This window comes from Oncorhynchus keta, chromosome 27 (assembly GCF_023373465.1).
Source record: "Oncorhynchus keta strain PuntledgeMale-10-30-2019 chromosome 27, Oket_V2, whole genome shotgun sequence".
Classification (NCBI taxonomy): domain Eukaryota; kingdom Metazoa; phylum Chordata; class Actinopteri; order Salmoniformes; family Salmonidae; genus Oncorhynchus; species Oncorhynchus keta.
The window spans coordinates 36001699-36017692 of record NC_068447.1 but is presented as its reverse complement, the minus strand read 5'-3'; the positions used below and the strand labels follow the sequence as shown (position 1 = coordinate 36017692).

The following is a 15994-nucleotide window of genomic DNA, read 5'->3' as shown; positions in this document are numbered from 1 at the left end:
TCCCATAGGGCGGAGCACAATTGGCCCAGCGTCGTCCAGGTTAGGGTTTGGCCAGGGGGGCTTTACAAGTAGGCTGTCATTTGTTTATAAGAATTTGTTCTTAAATGACTTGCCTAGTTAAATAAATGTTAAAATAAAAACAACCTTGCTGCTCCCTAGTTGCCACAAATAAATAAATGCTGCCTATTAATACAATTTCTCAAAATTAGATTTGAAATATAACCTTAATCCTGTCCTTAACCACACTGCTAAATTAAGACCAAGAAGCTAGTTTATGTTTTCATACATTTTTATAATATTTCCACTTTGACTTTATGTCTGTAGTAACTTGTTGAAACCCTGCTCCCTGTGCGCACTGAGTGCTAGTGCGCATGTGATGTTGGTCCATAGAAGGGCCATGAATTGGCATATGCTAACGTGAGTAGATTACCTTGAAAACAACAGTAGAATATCGCAGTCCAGGTTTTACATTACACCTCAACATATAAGGAAGTTGTGTTATATATTCAAAATGCATATTTAGCAAAGTACATAACCAATCCCACGAGTTTACGAAAAATAAAACAAAGCGGACTCTGGTGTCCGTGCTATCTAGCATCCTTGGGACTAGTTGAAATGTAAAATTGTTAAGGGTTATGACATGGATATCCCAAGGATCCCGAATAGCACTGGTCTTATTATACCTCAGTGGGCTTCAAACGCTTAAACATTACCCCCGTTGTATCATTGGTGGAAAGCATTCCGCGCGGCGACCTCTAACCAATCAGCGAATTGTTTTCCTGTCCCGGAATGTAATAAATATCGCGGACGAAGAAATAGTGAGGGAAAGGACAAATAAGTAATTTCAGGACTGTGATTTATAAACCAATACATTATTCAATATAACGTTAATACTTTATTAATTTGCACAACTATTGCTAAATTGTTATCTGGCTTTTAAGAGAATGGGGCCGTGTTGTGATACGAAGGACACACGTAAGGTAAGCTAGCTCGCTTTAGGCCTCTAGCTAAATTTACGCGGAAAAGGAGGGCGAGTAGCTAGCCAAACTAGCTTGCTAACTGTTTATAGGAAATACTAGCTAGTCATTTGTGCAACGAACAAGTTAGCCAGTTACATCTAAGCAAGCAATTCCAATACCCCCTAACTCATTTGTGGTGTATTGCTTTAGCTAGTAAGCTGAGGTTAATTGGCAAAAATGAGCGGAAAAAAGAGCTGCAGCAAAAAGTCTGCGGTCTCCGCACTGAAGAAACGATGTCCGTCCTCTGAACAGGCTGGTGAGGCCCCGCTTCCTAGTAAGTTAGCCAGAGTGGGCGACGACGTGTCCAGTGAATTAACATCGAATTCTCATGGAAACAAAAATAGGGAAGATGTCGATAAAGTATCAGCCAAGGAAGAGAAGAATGGAAATGACGAGAGTGGACTAGACTCTAATGCACAGGTCAGCGCCGCGGAGAGTGCACCAGTCTCTCGCGATCCAAAGAAATTAGACACAGAGGAAAGTGCTGGAGATAGCCGACCCTCAACTTCAATGGACCAGTCTGATTCGGCCGCAATAGCAGCCGCCAAGGCACTCGCTAGTTCCACAAGGGCAACAACAGATGAGGCGAAACAAACCTGCTCTTCCAAAAAAATTGTACATCATGAGAGACTGGGACACAAAGTTAAGCGTGGTGACCATGAGTCCTCAAACGAACGGGCAAATCCTGAAAGGGGTCTTCACACGCAGGCAGCAGCAGCAGACAGCTCTACCTCACTGTGTGGAGTTGACAGGGAGGATGCAGAGGACATGCCCGATGAGGACGACGACTCAATACCTGGATCATCCTCCACACCGAGTTCCTCATTCCCATCAGATAATGACGATGACGGGGAGTGCGCCATAGTATCAGTGAAGATGGCCCCAGAGATCCGACAATCATTGTCCCTTCTAGCACAGGTACAGATGAGGCTGGATACTCTGGAGAAGAAAGGTGCGTTGCTCCACCAGCGGTTAGAGCTGAAGATGAGCTGCCAGCGCCGTCCACACCTGGACCAGCGCAGCTCAATCACACAAGCCTTCCCTGACTTCTGGGTCACGGCAGTATCCTTTTGAATACTCTTACAAACGCACACAGTGACACACACACACACACACACTTTTCCAGATGGCAACAAATTACCCTCATGATCCCAATTCATGTGCCTGTGAATTATGTGCATAGACACTGTATATGTTGGTGAGTGTGTAGGTATGTCACATTTATTTTTCTCTTGACTCAAAGCTCAACAGTTGTTGAACCACCCTCATCTCTCTGCTCACATCGACGAAACTGATGAAGACGCTCTCAGTTACATGACCAACCTTGAAGTAATTAAATATTCCCAGTGAAAATGTAATGAATCTTTATATTCTTCAGAATAAATAACCTATTGCTCCCCTGAATTTAAAATGTCTTGTCTCCTACGTAGATTGAACCCTTCAAAAACAACAAGCTTGGCTACAGAATCGGGTTCCACTTCAGGCAGAACCCTTACTTCCAAAACGTCATCATAGTGAAGGAGCTCCACCTTGGAATGGGAGGTGAGTGACATCCAGTTCATATCTATCTTGCTTGGCCTCTTACGTAAACGGACCCGGCTGGTGCACAACAATTGAATATAAGGGCAAATTAAGTCACCATCTCTAAACAGAGACTTTAGGATGCAACATTTAGACATTGGACAGGTTAACACAGGAACAGGACTACCGTGGGATTCTGGCAGGAATGGGGGTCGAGTTTGGGACAGGACTGAGCAGGATCGATAGTCCACAGGGACTGGCAGTGCAGGAATTATTTACAGTTGAGGAACAAACAGTTATTTTTGTGTTGTAAGCAGTTTTAGGATGACATCGTTTTGAGTTTGTTTTTTTTTTCCTCTACCCCTCCTCACTATAGTAACACGTGTTCTTCAGTCCTCAATCACTTTTTAAAATGTACAATTTGGTATTTGTGACCGACTGGCTCGATTTGGTCTTGTGTAGCAAAATCTGAAATTGTATTTTTTTTTTACATTGGATAAAAGTAGAGACTCGGCGCTAGAAAATGGTATCATACACTACAGTTGAGGAATAATGGGAAAGTAATTCTGCTTTGAAAGTTGATAAACCTCACTTTTGAGAAAATGGCCTTTGAATATTTTGGTGCACCTACTGGAGAGCTCTTTGTCTACAACCATTCAGCATCGTTCACACACTCTTAAGCTTTAGCCACACCCATCTCTTTAAAGGTTGAGCCGTGCTTTGTGTACTAACAGCAGTCAAGCGCCCAACCTAACTGGTTAACTTTGGCTAGCTTGCTAGCTACTTCCAGACACAAATGCAAGACCAGCTCACTCTGACCATTTTACTTGCCCTTGCGGGGCTGGATATGCTGTGTTTGTTATCCAGAGCGTTGGTGACTGCAACTGTGCTTCTGGCATCAATACTTTTCTTTTTTTTCAACGTTTACTGACACCGGCCATTTAAAATGGTGTTGAGCGTTTGTAAATTTGTCCGTTATTCTGCGCTCTGGCACACTCCGATGAGTGCTTGAAGTCGGAGTAGATAACCAGAGTGAATTTACCAGCTACGTCTATCAACGGCTGTCGCGGTGACGCAAACATTCTATTGAAGGACCAAAAAAAGCAGATACCGATTAATCAGAAGATTTTTATATTTGTAATAATGACATTTACAACACTGAATGAACACTTTTTTAAAAATTATAACTTAATATAATATATAAATAAAATTCATTTAGTCTCAAATAAAATAATGAAACATGTTCAATTTGGTTTAAATAATGCAAAAACCGTGTTGGAGAAGTAAAAGTACAATATGTGCCATGTAATAAAGCTAACATTTAAGTTCCTTGCTCAGAACATGAGACCATATGAAAGCTGGTGGTTCAAGATTCCCAGTTCTTTAATATTCCCAGTTAAGGAGTTTTAGGTTGTGGTTATTATAGGAATTACGATGCGTTGACTATTTCTCTTTATTTGTATTTCATATACCTTTGGCTATTGGATGTTCTTATAGGCACTTTAGTATTGCCAGTCTAATCTCGGAAGTTGATAGGCTTGAAGTCATAAACAGCGCTGTGCTTCAACCATTGCTAAGAACTGCTGGCAAACGCAGTAAAGTGCTGTTTGAATGAATGCTTAGGAGCCTGCTACTTCCTACCACAGCTCAGACTGCGCTAACAAATCATAGACATATAATAAACACAGCAATACGAGCCTTTGCTTATTAATATGGTCAAATCTGGAAACTATCATTTTGAAAACAAAATGTTTATTCTTTCAGTGAAATACGGAACCGTTCCATATTTTATCAAACGGGTGGCAACCCTAAGTCTAAATATTTGCTGTTACATTGTACAACCTTCAATGTTATGTCATAATTATGTAAAATTCTGGCAAATTAGTTCATCGGGCCAGGCAGCCCAAACTGTTGCATATATCCTGCTTGCACTGAATGCAAGAGAAGTGACACAATTTCCCTAGTTAAAATTTCCTGCTAACATTAATTTCTTAACTAAATATGCAGATTAAAAAATATGTACTTCTGTGTATTGATTTTTAAGAAGGGCATTGATGTTTATGGCTAGGTACATTTGTGCTTTTCTTTCCCGCGAATGCGCCTTTGTTAAAGCATCATCCATTTGGCGACATTGAAGTAGGCTGTGAATCGATGATAAATTAACAGGCACCGCATTGATTATATGCAACGCAGGACAAGCTAGTTAACCTAGTAAGATCATCAACCATGTGTAGTTTTTTTTTTCAATGAAGTTTAATGCTAGCAACTTACCTTGGCACCTTGCAGCCACAAGGTCCTTTTGATGCTGCACTCGCGTAACAGGTAGTCAGCCTGCCACGCAGTTTCCTCGTGGATTGCAATGTAATCGGCCGTAATCGGCCATAACCGGCGTCCAAAAAGCAGATTACCGATTGTTATGAAAACTTGAAATCGGCTCTAATTAAATCGGTCAACCTCTAGTTACTACCCAGCATGATTCTGCAGGTAGCTAACCAACCAGGTTAAATGTTAGCTGGCATAACTAGCAAAGCAAAGGCTCTGAGATACAAATAATATTACTACACAGATCATACACATAATGTGTAGGTAACAGTACACTAACTTGAAATGAAAATTACTTTGACAAAATTAGGAATGTGTTAAATCTGAAAATGTAGCTAGCTAGACTATCTTACCCTGAACTCTTCTCTCGGCATGTCCAGCCCACTCATTATCTCAGCCAATCATGGCTAGCGGCAAGGTTACTGTCTTTCTGTGGCTAAATCAACTAGGCTCGTAATTAAAATATATATTTGTATTTACACATGGCATACAAATGTAAGGCAAATGAAAGTTCACATGTTCCAGAAGGCATTTCTGCCAAAAAATGCATTTTGATAAATAAATAAAAATGTACGTTCAAATGGCTCTCCTGTGAAGTATAGACTCGTGACATATGCCTAATATACTGAAACGAGAACCAATAGTGATGCAGTCACACTCCTCAACTTTGAGCCAGGCGAGACTGGTATGCATGTTACTGACACTTTCCCTCCATGTACATCTATGTGCTGCATTGTACTGGACCAACTGACATTCATCGACGTCTTTTGCCGCACATTTCCTTTGAATTACACAGCTGGGCAGTAGTCCAGGTTTGACGAAACTAGGGCCCGTACGACCTGTCTGGTCGACTAAGATGTCAAGAAGGCAGAGCGGCGCCCTATCATGGACAGACCTCTTCCCATTTTAGCAACCATTTGAATCTATATGTTTTGACCATGACAGCTTGCTATCTAGGGTTACACCCAGTAGTTTAGTCTCCTCAACTTGCTTAATAGCCACATTATTCAATAATAGATCTAAATGAGGTTGAGTGAGTGATTTGTCCCAAATATTATGCTTTATGTTTTTGAGATATTTAGCACCAGCCTATTGCTAGTTACCCATTCTAAAATTGACTGGATCTCTGTTAAGTGTCTATTTAATTTACTGTTGCTGCCAACGTGTTTTCGTTAAGTCATCAGCGTACATAGGCACACAGGCTTTATTCAAGGTCAGTGGAAGGTCATTTGTTAAAACAAAACAATAATGGCCCTAGACCAGTGGTGGAAAAAGTATCACATTTTCATACTTGAGTAGAAGTAAAGATGCCTTTCAAAGAAAATAACTCCAGTAAAAGTGAGTCACCCAGTAAAATACTACTTCAGTAAAAGTCTAAAAGTATTTAGTTTTAAATGTACTTAAATATCAAAAGAAAGTATATAATTTAAAGTGTCTTATATTATGCAAACTTGACACTTCTTGTTTTTTTAAATGTATAGATAGTCAGGGGCACAGTTCAATATTCAGACATAATATACAAACAAAGCATTTGTGTTTTGAGTCTGCCAGATCAGAGGCGGTAGGGATGACCAGGGATGTTCTCTTGCTAAGTGTGTGAATTAGACAATTTTCCTGTCCTGCTAAGCATTCAAAGTGTAACGAGTTCTTTTGGGTGTCGGGGAAAATGTTAGGTGTAAAATGTATATTGTCTTTATGAATGTAGTAAAGTAAAAGCTGTCAAACATGTATAAATAGTGAAGTATATATTCTCCAAAAAACGACTTAAGTAGTACTTTAAAGTGTTTTTACTTCAGTACTTTACACCACTGCCCTAGCCGGCTGCAGTGCGGTACACCACACTCAACTGATTTTGCATGAGAGAGGCTTCCGTTAACAATAACAGTCTGTTCTATTCGAGGGGTAACTCTCAAACCATCGTAAGGCAGATGATTCAAATCCATAACACCAACATTTTTTCAGCAATGGGTTATGATCATTGATCAAAAGCTGCATGTAGTCTAACAAAACAGCCCCTTCAATCTTCTTACTAATTTTACTAATTCAATTTCTTTCAGTCATCTGTGTCAGTCCCGAGCATGTAGTGCCCTTTGCCAAAAGCGTGCTGAAAGTCTTAATTTGTTTTCTGTAAAATAACTTTATTTGATCAAACACCATTTTGAATTGTTCGGCTATTTGAACCATTAAAGGGCGCTCTGCTATTTTTGGGTAGTGAAATGATCTTTGCCTTGTTCCATGGCACACACCATCTTCCAGTATTCACAATGTATTCTGCTACCAACCTCAGCAATTGACCATCCAGGTTGTCGGTACCAAGTGGTTTGTCCTTATTTATAGATGGCACAAAAAAAAAATATCAGCTGGGCAAGCAATGGAAAGTAGCTTACCAGCGAGCGAACAGCTCTCGTGTCTGGTGAGGGGCCATTGCTATGAAAACACACTCAGCAGGGAGTGACAGACGAACAGCTAACGGAAGTTATTTCTGCATGTTAAAAGGAGCACGGGACTGGAGTAATTTTATATTGGGACAGGAAAGTTGTCGGTCATGGAACTGTTGTGGGACACTTGACAGTATGGGGAAAATATTGACAGGACAAGACTCCCATGTCAACGCAGGTGTAATCTGGGTCTAGGTGTAAATGAGGCCAATAATGACAATATCCTTCCCCTGTTTCATGTCCTCTTACAGGAACTCCAGTGTCTTTCTCCGACCCCATCCTGTGGTACCACGGGCAGAATCTGACGCTCCACAGTGAACCCAGGAGATCGAGACGTGGCATCTACCAGACCTTCTTCAGCTGGTTCAGCGACCACACCAGCCCTGGCCGGGACGATATAGCACAGGTAACAGCATGCTCACTGCTTGGCACAGGTTGTGAGCTGGTGCACAGTCTGACATGCATGAAGTAATCCAGCACACACATTCAACATTTTAGTCAACAGATTTTTCACCTAGTCGGCTCAGTGAATCCTACCAGCAAACTTTCGGTTACTGGCCCAACGCTCTTAGCCGCTAGGCTATTTGCCACTCATTGCACAGTTCCACTGGTGACCACACGACTACCATTATTTTAGGCTCAAACTCATCGTTACTCCACTATTCCAACACACTGTTGTTCTGTGTGAATCTATAGATACTGAAGGATGACCTTTTCAGAAACCCTCTGAGATATTACCTGACTCCACTGTGGGAACCCAGGCAGAATGGCAGGTAAAGCTTCCCAACAAAACCTCTTGTGGAACTAAGTTCAATAAGGACTGTTCCATCTCCATGATGCTATTACCACTTTAATATATGCTGTAATGTAGCCTAAAATGATACCAAACACTTTTATTAGAAAGCATTTTGTGTATAAACAAAAACAGGACATGTCAGGTCTCTTGATTGTCCTAACTATCACAACTAGGGATGCAAATTTCAGTCAATTTTGCTGCCGACTAACCGATCCCCATTATCTGGTCAACAAACTGTTAGATTTTTTCCAAACAGTAAAATTACTGACCAACAGAAAATACTATGCATGCATACCACTGGGCTAGATGCATAGAAGGAACAGGCATTTTTCATTAAGAGCTTGATCATCTTCGTCAAAAGGCTATAGCCTATTATTGAACATGCACTTCCTGTAATGAAGCAGCTAATAAAACACAATTTTCAAACTTTCACCAGAATGTAAGTCGCAGTAAAACACAGTTCTTAACAGCACACCTGATGTGAGCGGTTCCATATGATAGAGATCGACATCTCTGTTAGAAACATGGAAAGAGGGAATCCAATAGCAACAACTATGATGGGTTGCTAATATGAAAGGGATGGTGCATTTGGCTTCTGGACAATGAAAGAAAGTTGACATGAAAACCAATAGAACAGGAGAGAAATGTTGGTTAATGGCATGAGGAAATCTTAATAAAATAATTGCCTCCATGTTTCTGTGGATGGATTTTAGCAAAGCTGCTTTGAAGCAAATTAAGACATGCCTCATTATTTGAAGTAAAGTCATATTTTCAGGTTTCAAACAATTATACTGCATCAAGCTCATATTGCAAAGTGGTGGGTGAAGCACTGATAGGCTGCCTACCGTTTGCTTTATATGCACTCGAATGGCGAATGAGGCAAACTTGTTGAGATTGAGAAATAATAGTGGCTATTTTTAATCGTGGTGATCAAAACGGTTTAACAGGCAAATTATTTTAGAATTGTTATTTGTTGCGCAATGACTGGGCTGACAAAAGCACTTCACTCCAGTAGCAGCTTTTTGTAGAGCTACTCTCGCACTGTTAACATCCCTGACCACAACATCTGGTTCCAACAGCACCAGTGGGCCCAAGCCAGCTGACAACAGCAACAGGGATGATTGTGTGGTGATCTCCGACTCGGATGATGACGAAGACCAGGCTGAAGAGCAGGCTAAGCCTGGACGAGGTCATGGCAGGGAAGAGGAAGATGAAGATGAGGACGAGGTGCATGGGGGCCAAGATGCAGGTTAGAGAAGACTAATGGACCTGATTCTAGTGCTTTAGGGCCACACTGTCTGCTGGTTTACCTCTACCTCTTGAGAAATGTGTATAGCAAGATGTCCCTGTAGAGTAAACAGGTGAAACTGAATAGACAGCAGATATGTCCTGAGAATCAGATGAAAAAGCCCACAGGAGGATGGTGACGGAGAGACTGTAAGACATTTTCCACAAGCAGAAATGTTATGAGAACCACATAGCATGTGGAAGTTTGTTGGCTCTGCTGGTCAGCTTTGCAGCTCAGTTCAGAACATGAAGTCATTGTTTGGATGAAAGTCTATTTATTCCAATGGTTCAGGAAGACTGATTTTTACATGCAAACTCAGCAGCTTATTCACACTGATCTGCCAAATCCAGTAGACCCAAAGACTTTGTACAAATACCCATTATTTAAATGTACGGTCATTGGAAGTTTAAAAAAATATATGTTTACTGTGTTAAGGTGTGCTTTGTTTATACATTTTGGTTACCTGATACTTCAGTCCACCACTTACTGTTTTTACCATTCTCACATTTTATTGCCGGGGGAACCAAAATCAACAGTTATGACCAATTGTACCACACAATTATATTCGTACTCCTTCTCAACATTCACCATAATCCATTTTTAAATCCCTGTTTATCCTGTGCCAATCACTTCATTTGCTCAAAGTGGGAAACTCATTATAAAAGGTCTGATCATCTCCATTCTCCAGTGTCTGATGACAGCGGCCAGGAGGCCAGAGAGGATGAGGACTCGTACGGAGAGAAGGATGAAGAGGTGGATGAATCACGAGGTCGCGAGGTTCGAGACCAAGATGACGAGGAGGATATTTAGGTGGACGAAGAAGCGGACGAGTGCTAAGATTGTTAATTTTTCCCAGTTTCCTTTTTTTCTTATTATGCACAAAATCATAAGTATTAATCCATTCTAAATTCCTCATTGCCTTTTTAATAATCAGGGCAAATTAAAAAAGCAGAGACAATGTTTTGACCTCCTGGTCAGTCCACCTTTTGAGTACTTTAACTTGGTGAAAAAAAATACTTTGTTTCACCTTTAACATTGTCATAAAGAGCACATGTTAAAAAAACATGTTATCCCATTTCAAGACAGGCAGGTGCCTGTTAAGTGACAAGTAAAGTGGGTTGACATAAAATCCCTGTTAACAGGGAGAATGGAAGCTTGTCTTGTGCAACAGGGAGGGGCAATTTGAATGCGAGCTTCACCTCAAAAAATAAAATTGTTAAAACATTGAGTGTCAACCCTGTTACCCATAGACAGACATGTTATGCTCAACCCGTATAGTTTTCCACCACAAAACTCTAGAAAATTGCCAAAAAGAATTTAACCAGCTCACCTGCATTTGTGCACAATTTCTACTTAAAGTATCAAAGGGATGCAAAAGGCACTCACTTTGTCGAACAACCCGTATGTTTTGATTTTTGTTTAAAATTTAGATCCCAGTAATAAAGAATCTAAGGAGCCATGCCTATATATCTTAATTCTGCATCGTAAAAGGTATTCGTTCTTGAGTCATTCACTCTTGTTGATAGGGCTACTTAACACAAAATGGAAAGAGAACTAATACAATCATATTAAATGAGGTTTGAGACTGCGAAAATTTGAGAGCATCTCTTGTTAATTATCTCTTGTTTGCAAGTAGTTCTATAAAACAATCTAGATATTTTACTGACCGGTATCAGTGATCATGTCTTGAACTTTTCCTATTGTAAATCTGATCTTTGACAAAGTAAAAAGGTGGTTTTATTTTTTTGTTGATGGGTTGTAATCATTTACAAAACATTGTCTCGGATGCACTTCGTACTGAACCAAATCTTGTTCTCAGGGATGACCTAGTCATGGGTGTTTTCATGGAAGGAAACTGATTTATTTTAGGGACCGTATAAGGTTTTCTTACACACCTGGCATTGTTTGGGTGTATCTGTGTAAATAAGTTTATTCTACAGTAGTTTGTTAAAGGTAAATATAGGTAATGTGTCACCAGTGTTTTGCCTTTTCTATCATAAACTTAGTGTGTAGCTCTACACCCATATTCCCATATTTTCTAGTCAGTGAATTCATTTAAATAATTTTAAAGCTGGAATCCTGCATGGCGACACAGCCACGTCCGTTTGCAATATTACAACAAAGAAGTTACTGCAAATAACACTTTTCCCCTCTGTCATTGCAAAGCATGATTGAAGAGCACAATATGTACTGCAATGCTTTACTGCTCCTCAGCCAGTGGTGCGGTTTCCCGCTACTCCGGATTCCATCTTTAAATATCTTTTAACAAATTGATTGAGATGTGTGAAATCCAACATTTTGTCATGAATTGTAATATTTTGAACTTGTTGCAATGTTTTTATCTTTTAGAAACTGGCATCATCACGTTTTTTTGTTTGTTTTTTGCATTAAGTAAAGTTAAGTCACGATGATGTTTGAATGGTGTGCTGTCCAGAGTGAATATTTGCATTGAGTGGTCTGACGAAGTAGCATAACTGTAGCCACGGGTTGCTCTTAAACTACTGTAACAATACTAGTGCTTTTATGTTATTTCTTTTCCACACAAACTGATGGCATTGGCATGTACATATTTAAAGTTAACCTTTTTTTGCAGAGTTCAGATCTGTTAAGCTTAAATCGTTATCTGTAACCATCTGGAATTTGAAATATAGTGTACATTAACAGAAAGTTATATTTTGTGTGCTGAATTATAGTATGCTGTAGTTTTGAAAAAAATGTTTTAGTTTTTTAAGATGTCCACATTTTGAATCAGACTTAATTAAATAGCAAGTTATTTATTTTTGCTTACTGTTTTTAATTGTTTAAATGTTGATATTAGAAATTGTTAGGGTGACACAATCAGCCTGTACTAGCCATACTTAACTGGTAGACTGATCAGGTTCAATATGGATCCCAACTTTTTAGGAACTCAGTCCAGTTCCACTTACTGCTGTTGAGAGTTATAATAGAATGCACACGGTGCAATTTCAGAATTTGTTATTGCAATGGCAGTTTTCCTCTTGTCATTCACTGATAGACCTTTTTAGAGAGCTATATGTGTCAAATTCCAGTTTATCATGGAGCTGATTCCAGTCTGGTAGGTAAGTTAGGTTGTAGTTATTATGGCCAGATATTGTGCCCAGGGGCCTCGACCCTCCCCCCAATTTGATTTGGTTGAGTCACTCAGGTATCATATGAACACACACAAGACATGGCAATGTGTAAGAATTGCAGGAATTTAGCTAAAATTGTCATTATTTTATATCTGCCAACAAGTGGGGTTTGAACAGTTTGGGTTAAATAGGTTGCTCAGTGGGGGTTACTATGATGATAAATTAAAATATTCTTCTGGACCTTTGCCACCTAGGAACTTTGTGACCAGACCTCAAATAATTGACTACCTATGAAAGTTGTTTGGGAAATGCAATGTTCTGGATGGAATATATTGCCAAACCAGAAGATGGCAGTATACAAAAGCAAGGATAACTGGTATCTCTGAACTGCTTTTGTAACCCGAATGATGGTTACAGTCAATTTGGTAAAAATGATTGAACAAATGGTACTTTGACTTGGAAACAAAGGCCTACTGTGTATCCAAGGTAACTGCATCCCTGAGCTTACCTTTCTTTGCCCAATGATTAAGTATGTTTAATACAGTGGATCTCAGCATGAAAGAGGTTGATATGCAAGAGGAGATTCCCAAATGACAACTGACTTTGACATTATGACAGCAAAGACATTGTATTCAAAATATGTTTAGGTTGGCCAATTCTTATGTGAACAGGCAAAGGGGCTTGGAAGACACCAAACATTATCGGTGTATAATTTATGGTTTAGATGTCAACCTGTATCCCAGTTCAGATATGACGCAGGTGCCATGTGATATAATTTAGAAAGGTGGATTCGCATGCTAGCTCTTGGCTCTGAAAATAGCCTCAAGGTGGACATTTTTGGACAGGCCCGGACAAAGGAGCAGCGGCAATGGTACACTTAAACCCTTAATTCATTTTTTAATGCACAATTCTAAATATTCAACTAGCAAAAACCTGTCCTGTTAGCTCCAGAACATACGAGACATGCCGTCTAGGAGGGGCACCTACTAATAGCTCTGGGAAAAACAGCATACAGACGCCATCAAATGATCACACAATGACAAACACTTTATCAGCCTCATCTTGTTTCAGCTCTGCCCACTTGTATTCAGACCAGTGGATTACTGTACCACCTCATGGGCTCTAGTGCAAAAACCACATATGCTTTTCTGTGTACGAGTTAATTATGGAGGTGGTTTCCACGATATTGATCATGGTAAACAGACATATGGAATGCAGACAACCATGTTATCCAGAGACGTGTTGGAGCTTGTGGTTGCAGCACCATAGGTTAAGACTGTTTCATAATGAGTGACAGAAGATAAAGCTTTGCTAGATTCCAGCTGGGGTCAAGTCAATGTGATTACACACATCTCCCTGTTAGATACAGTAAGTCTGACGTCTACCTTCTCTGGTTTTATCAGGAACGTTACTGAACTCATCAGGCACTTGTAGTGAGCCTTGTCCGAAGACGACCCCCAGCATGTGTGACGGGATAGGCTCAACCATGATCCGTAAATCATCTTTGCATCTTAGTACAACATGGTGCCTGGGAAATACCAGCTACTTGACAATGTGTATGCATGTTTGTGTGTGTGCATGTGTGTCACCACCTGTCATAGTATGTACTATGCTTGTGGTGAGTAAGATGAGTTACGAGAAGTTCCACTGAGCAAGAGAAGGCGTGGAGGAAGAGCGAGGGAGTGAGAATAGAGAGCAAGAAGGAGTGTGGGAGACGAAGAGTGGAGAGAGATAGATGATTGGACTGATTAGCCTCAGCCTGGCCTCCCAGGTCCTGACAGATATGCACATCAGATGGATGGCTGTTATCTGAAACATCCTAGAGAGCATGGTGACTACTCAGCTCTGCCTCGTCAAAGAGAGAGAGGGAGGCATGATCTCACTAGAATGATGTGTGAGCACCCCCCACCACACATATGCTTGTACAGTCGTGGCCAAAAGTTTTGAGAATGACACAAATATTAATTTTCACAAAGTGCTGCCTCAGTTTGTATGATGGCAATTTGCATATACTCCAGAATGTCATGAAGAGTGATCAAATTAATTGCAAAGTCCCTCTTTGCCATGCAAATGAACTGAATCCCCAGAAAACATTTCCACTGCATTTCACAGCCCTGCCACAAAAGGACCAGCTGACATTATGTCAGTGATTCTCTCATTAACACAGGTGTGAGTGTTGACAAGGACAAGGCTGGAGATCGCTCTGTCATGCTGATTGAGTTCGAATAACAGACTGGAAGCTTCAAAAGGAAAGTGGTGCTTGGAATCATTGTTGTTCTTCTTTCAACCATGGTTACTTGCATGGAAACAAGTGCAGTCATTTCTTTGCAAAAAAAGGGCTTCACAGGCAAGGATATTGCTGCCAGTAAGATTGCACCTAAATCAACCATTTATCGGATCATCAAGAACTTCAAGGAGAGTGGTTCAATTGTTGTGAAGACGACTTCAGGGTGCCCAAGAAAGTACAGCAAGCGCCAGGACCGTCTCCTAAAGTTAATTCAGCTGCGGGATCGGGGCACCACCAGTACAGAGCTTGCTCAGGAATGGCAGCAGGCAGGTGTGAGTGTGGAAAAAAGCTTGTCCGGAAAAGACAAGGTGAGCCCTACCATCAGTCCTGTGTCATGCCAACAGTAAAGCATCCTAAGACCATTCTTGTGTGGGGTTGCTTCTCAGCCAAGTGAGTGGGCTCACTCACAATTTTGCCTAAGAACACAGCCATGAATAAAGAATGATACCAACACATCCTCCGAGAGCAACTTTTCCCAACCATCCAGGAACAGTTTGGTGACGAACAATGCCTTTTCCAGCATGATGGAGCACCTTACCATAAGGCAAAAGTGATAACTAAGTGGCTCGGGGAACAAAACATCAATATTAGGGATCATGGCCAGGAAACTCCCCTGACCTTAATCCCATTGAGAACTTGTGGTCAATCCTCAAGAGGCAGGTAGACCAACAAAAACCCACAAATTCTGACAAACTCCAAGCATTGATTATGCAAGAATGGGCTGCCATCAGTCAGGATGTGGCCCAGAAGTTAATTGACAGCATGCCAGGGCGGATTGCAGAGGTCTTGAAAAAGAAGGGTCAACACTGCAAATATTGACTCTTTGCATCAACTTCATGTAATTGTCAATAAAATCCATTGACATGTATGAAATGCTTGTAATTATACTTCAGTATTCCATAGTAACATCTGCCAAAAATATCTAAAGACACTGAAGCAGCAAACTTTGTGGCAATTAATATTTGTGTCATTCTCAACTTGTGGCCACGACTGTACACACACACACACACACACACACACACACACACACACACACACACACACACACACACACACACACACACACACACACGCCTGCACACTAGCTTACATGCATGCATACACAGTGGTCTGAGTGGCGCAGCGGTCAAAGGCACTGCATCTCAATGCTAGAGGTGTCACTACAGACCCTGGTTCGATTCCAGGCTGTATCACAACCGGCCGTGATTGGGAGTCCCATAGGATGGAGCAC

The 15994-nt window shown here is 40.7% G+C and overlaps 1 protein-coding gene across 1 annotated transcript; it reads left to right on the top strand.

Moving 5' to 3' along the window:
- The first annotated feature begins 736 nt into the window (after window positions 1-736).
- Window positions 737-12161, top strand: LOC118359880 (uncharacterized). The gene is made up of 7 exons (XM_035738757.2): window positions 737-2081; window positions 2271-2348; window positions 2450-2561; window positions 7552-7706; window positions 7997-8073; window positions 9176-9345; window positions 10073-12161. The coding sequence occupies exons 1-7, from the start codon at window positions 1197-1199 to the stop codon at window positions 10192-10194; spliced, it is 1599 nt and encodes a 532-aa protein (XP_035594650.1). The 5' UTR covers window positions 737-1196; the 3' UTR covers window positions 10195-12161.
- The last annotated feature ends 3833 nt before the right edge of the window (window positions 12162-15994 follow it).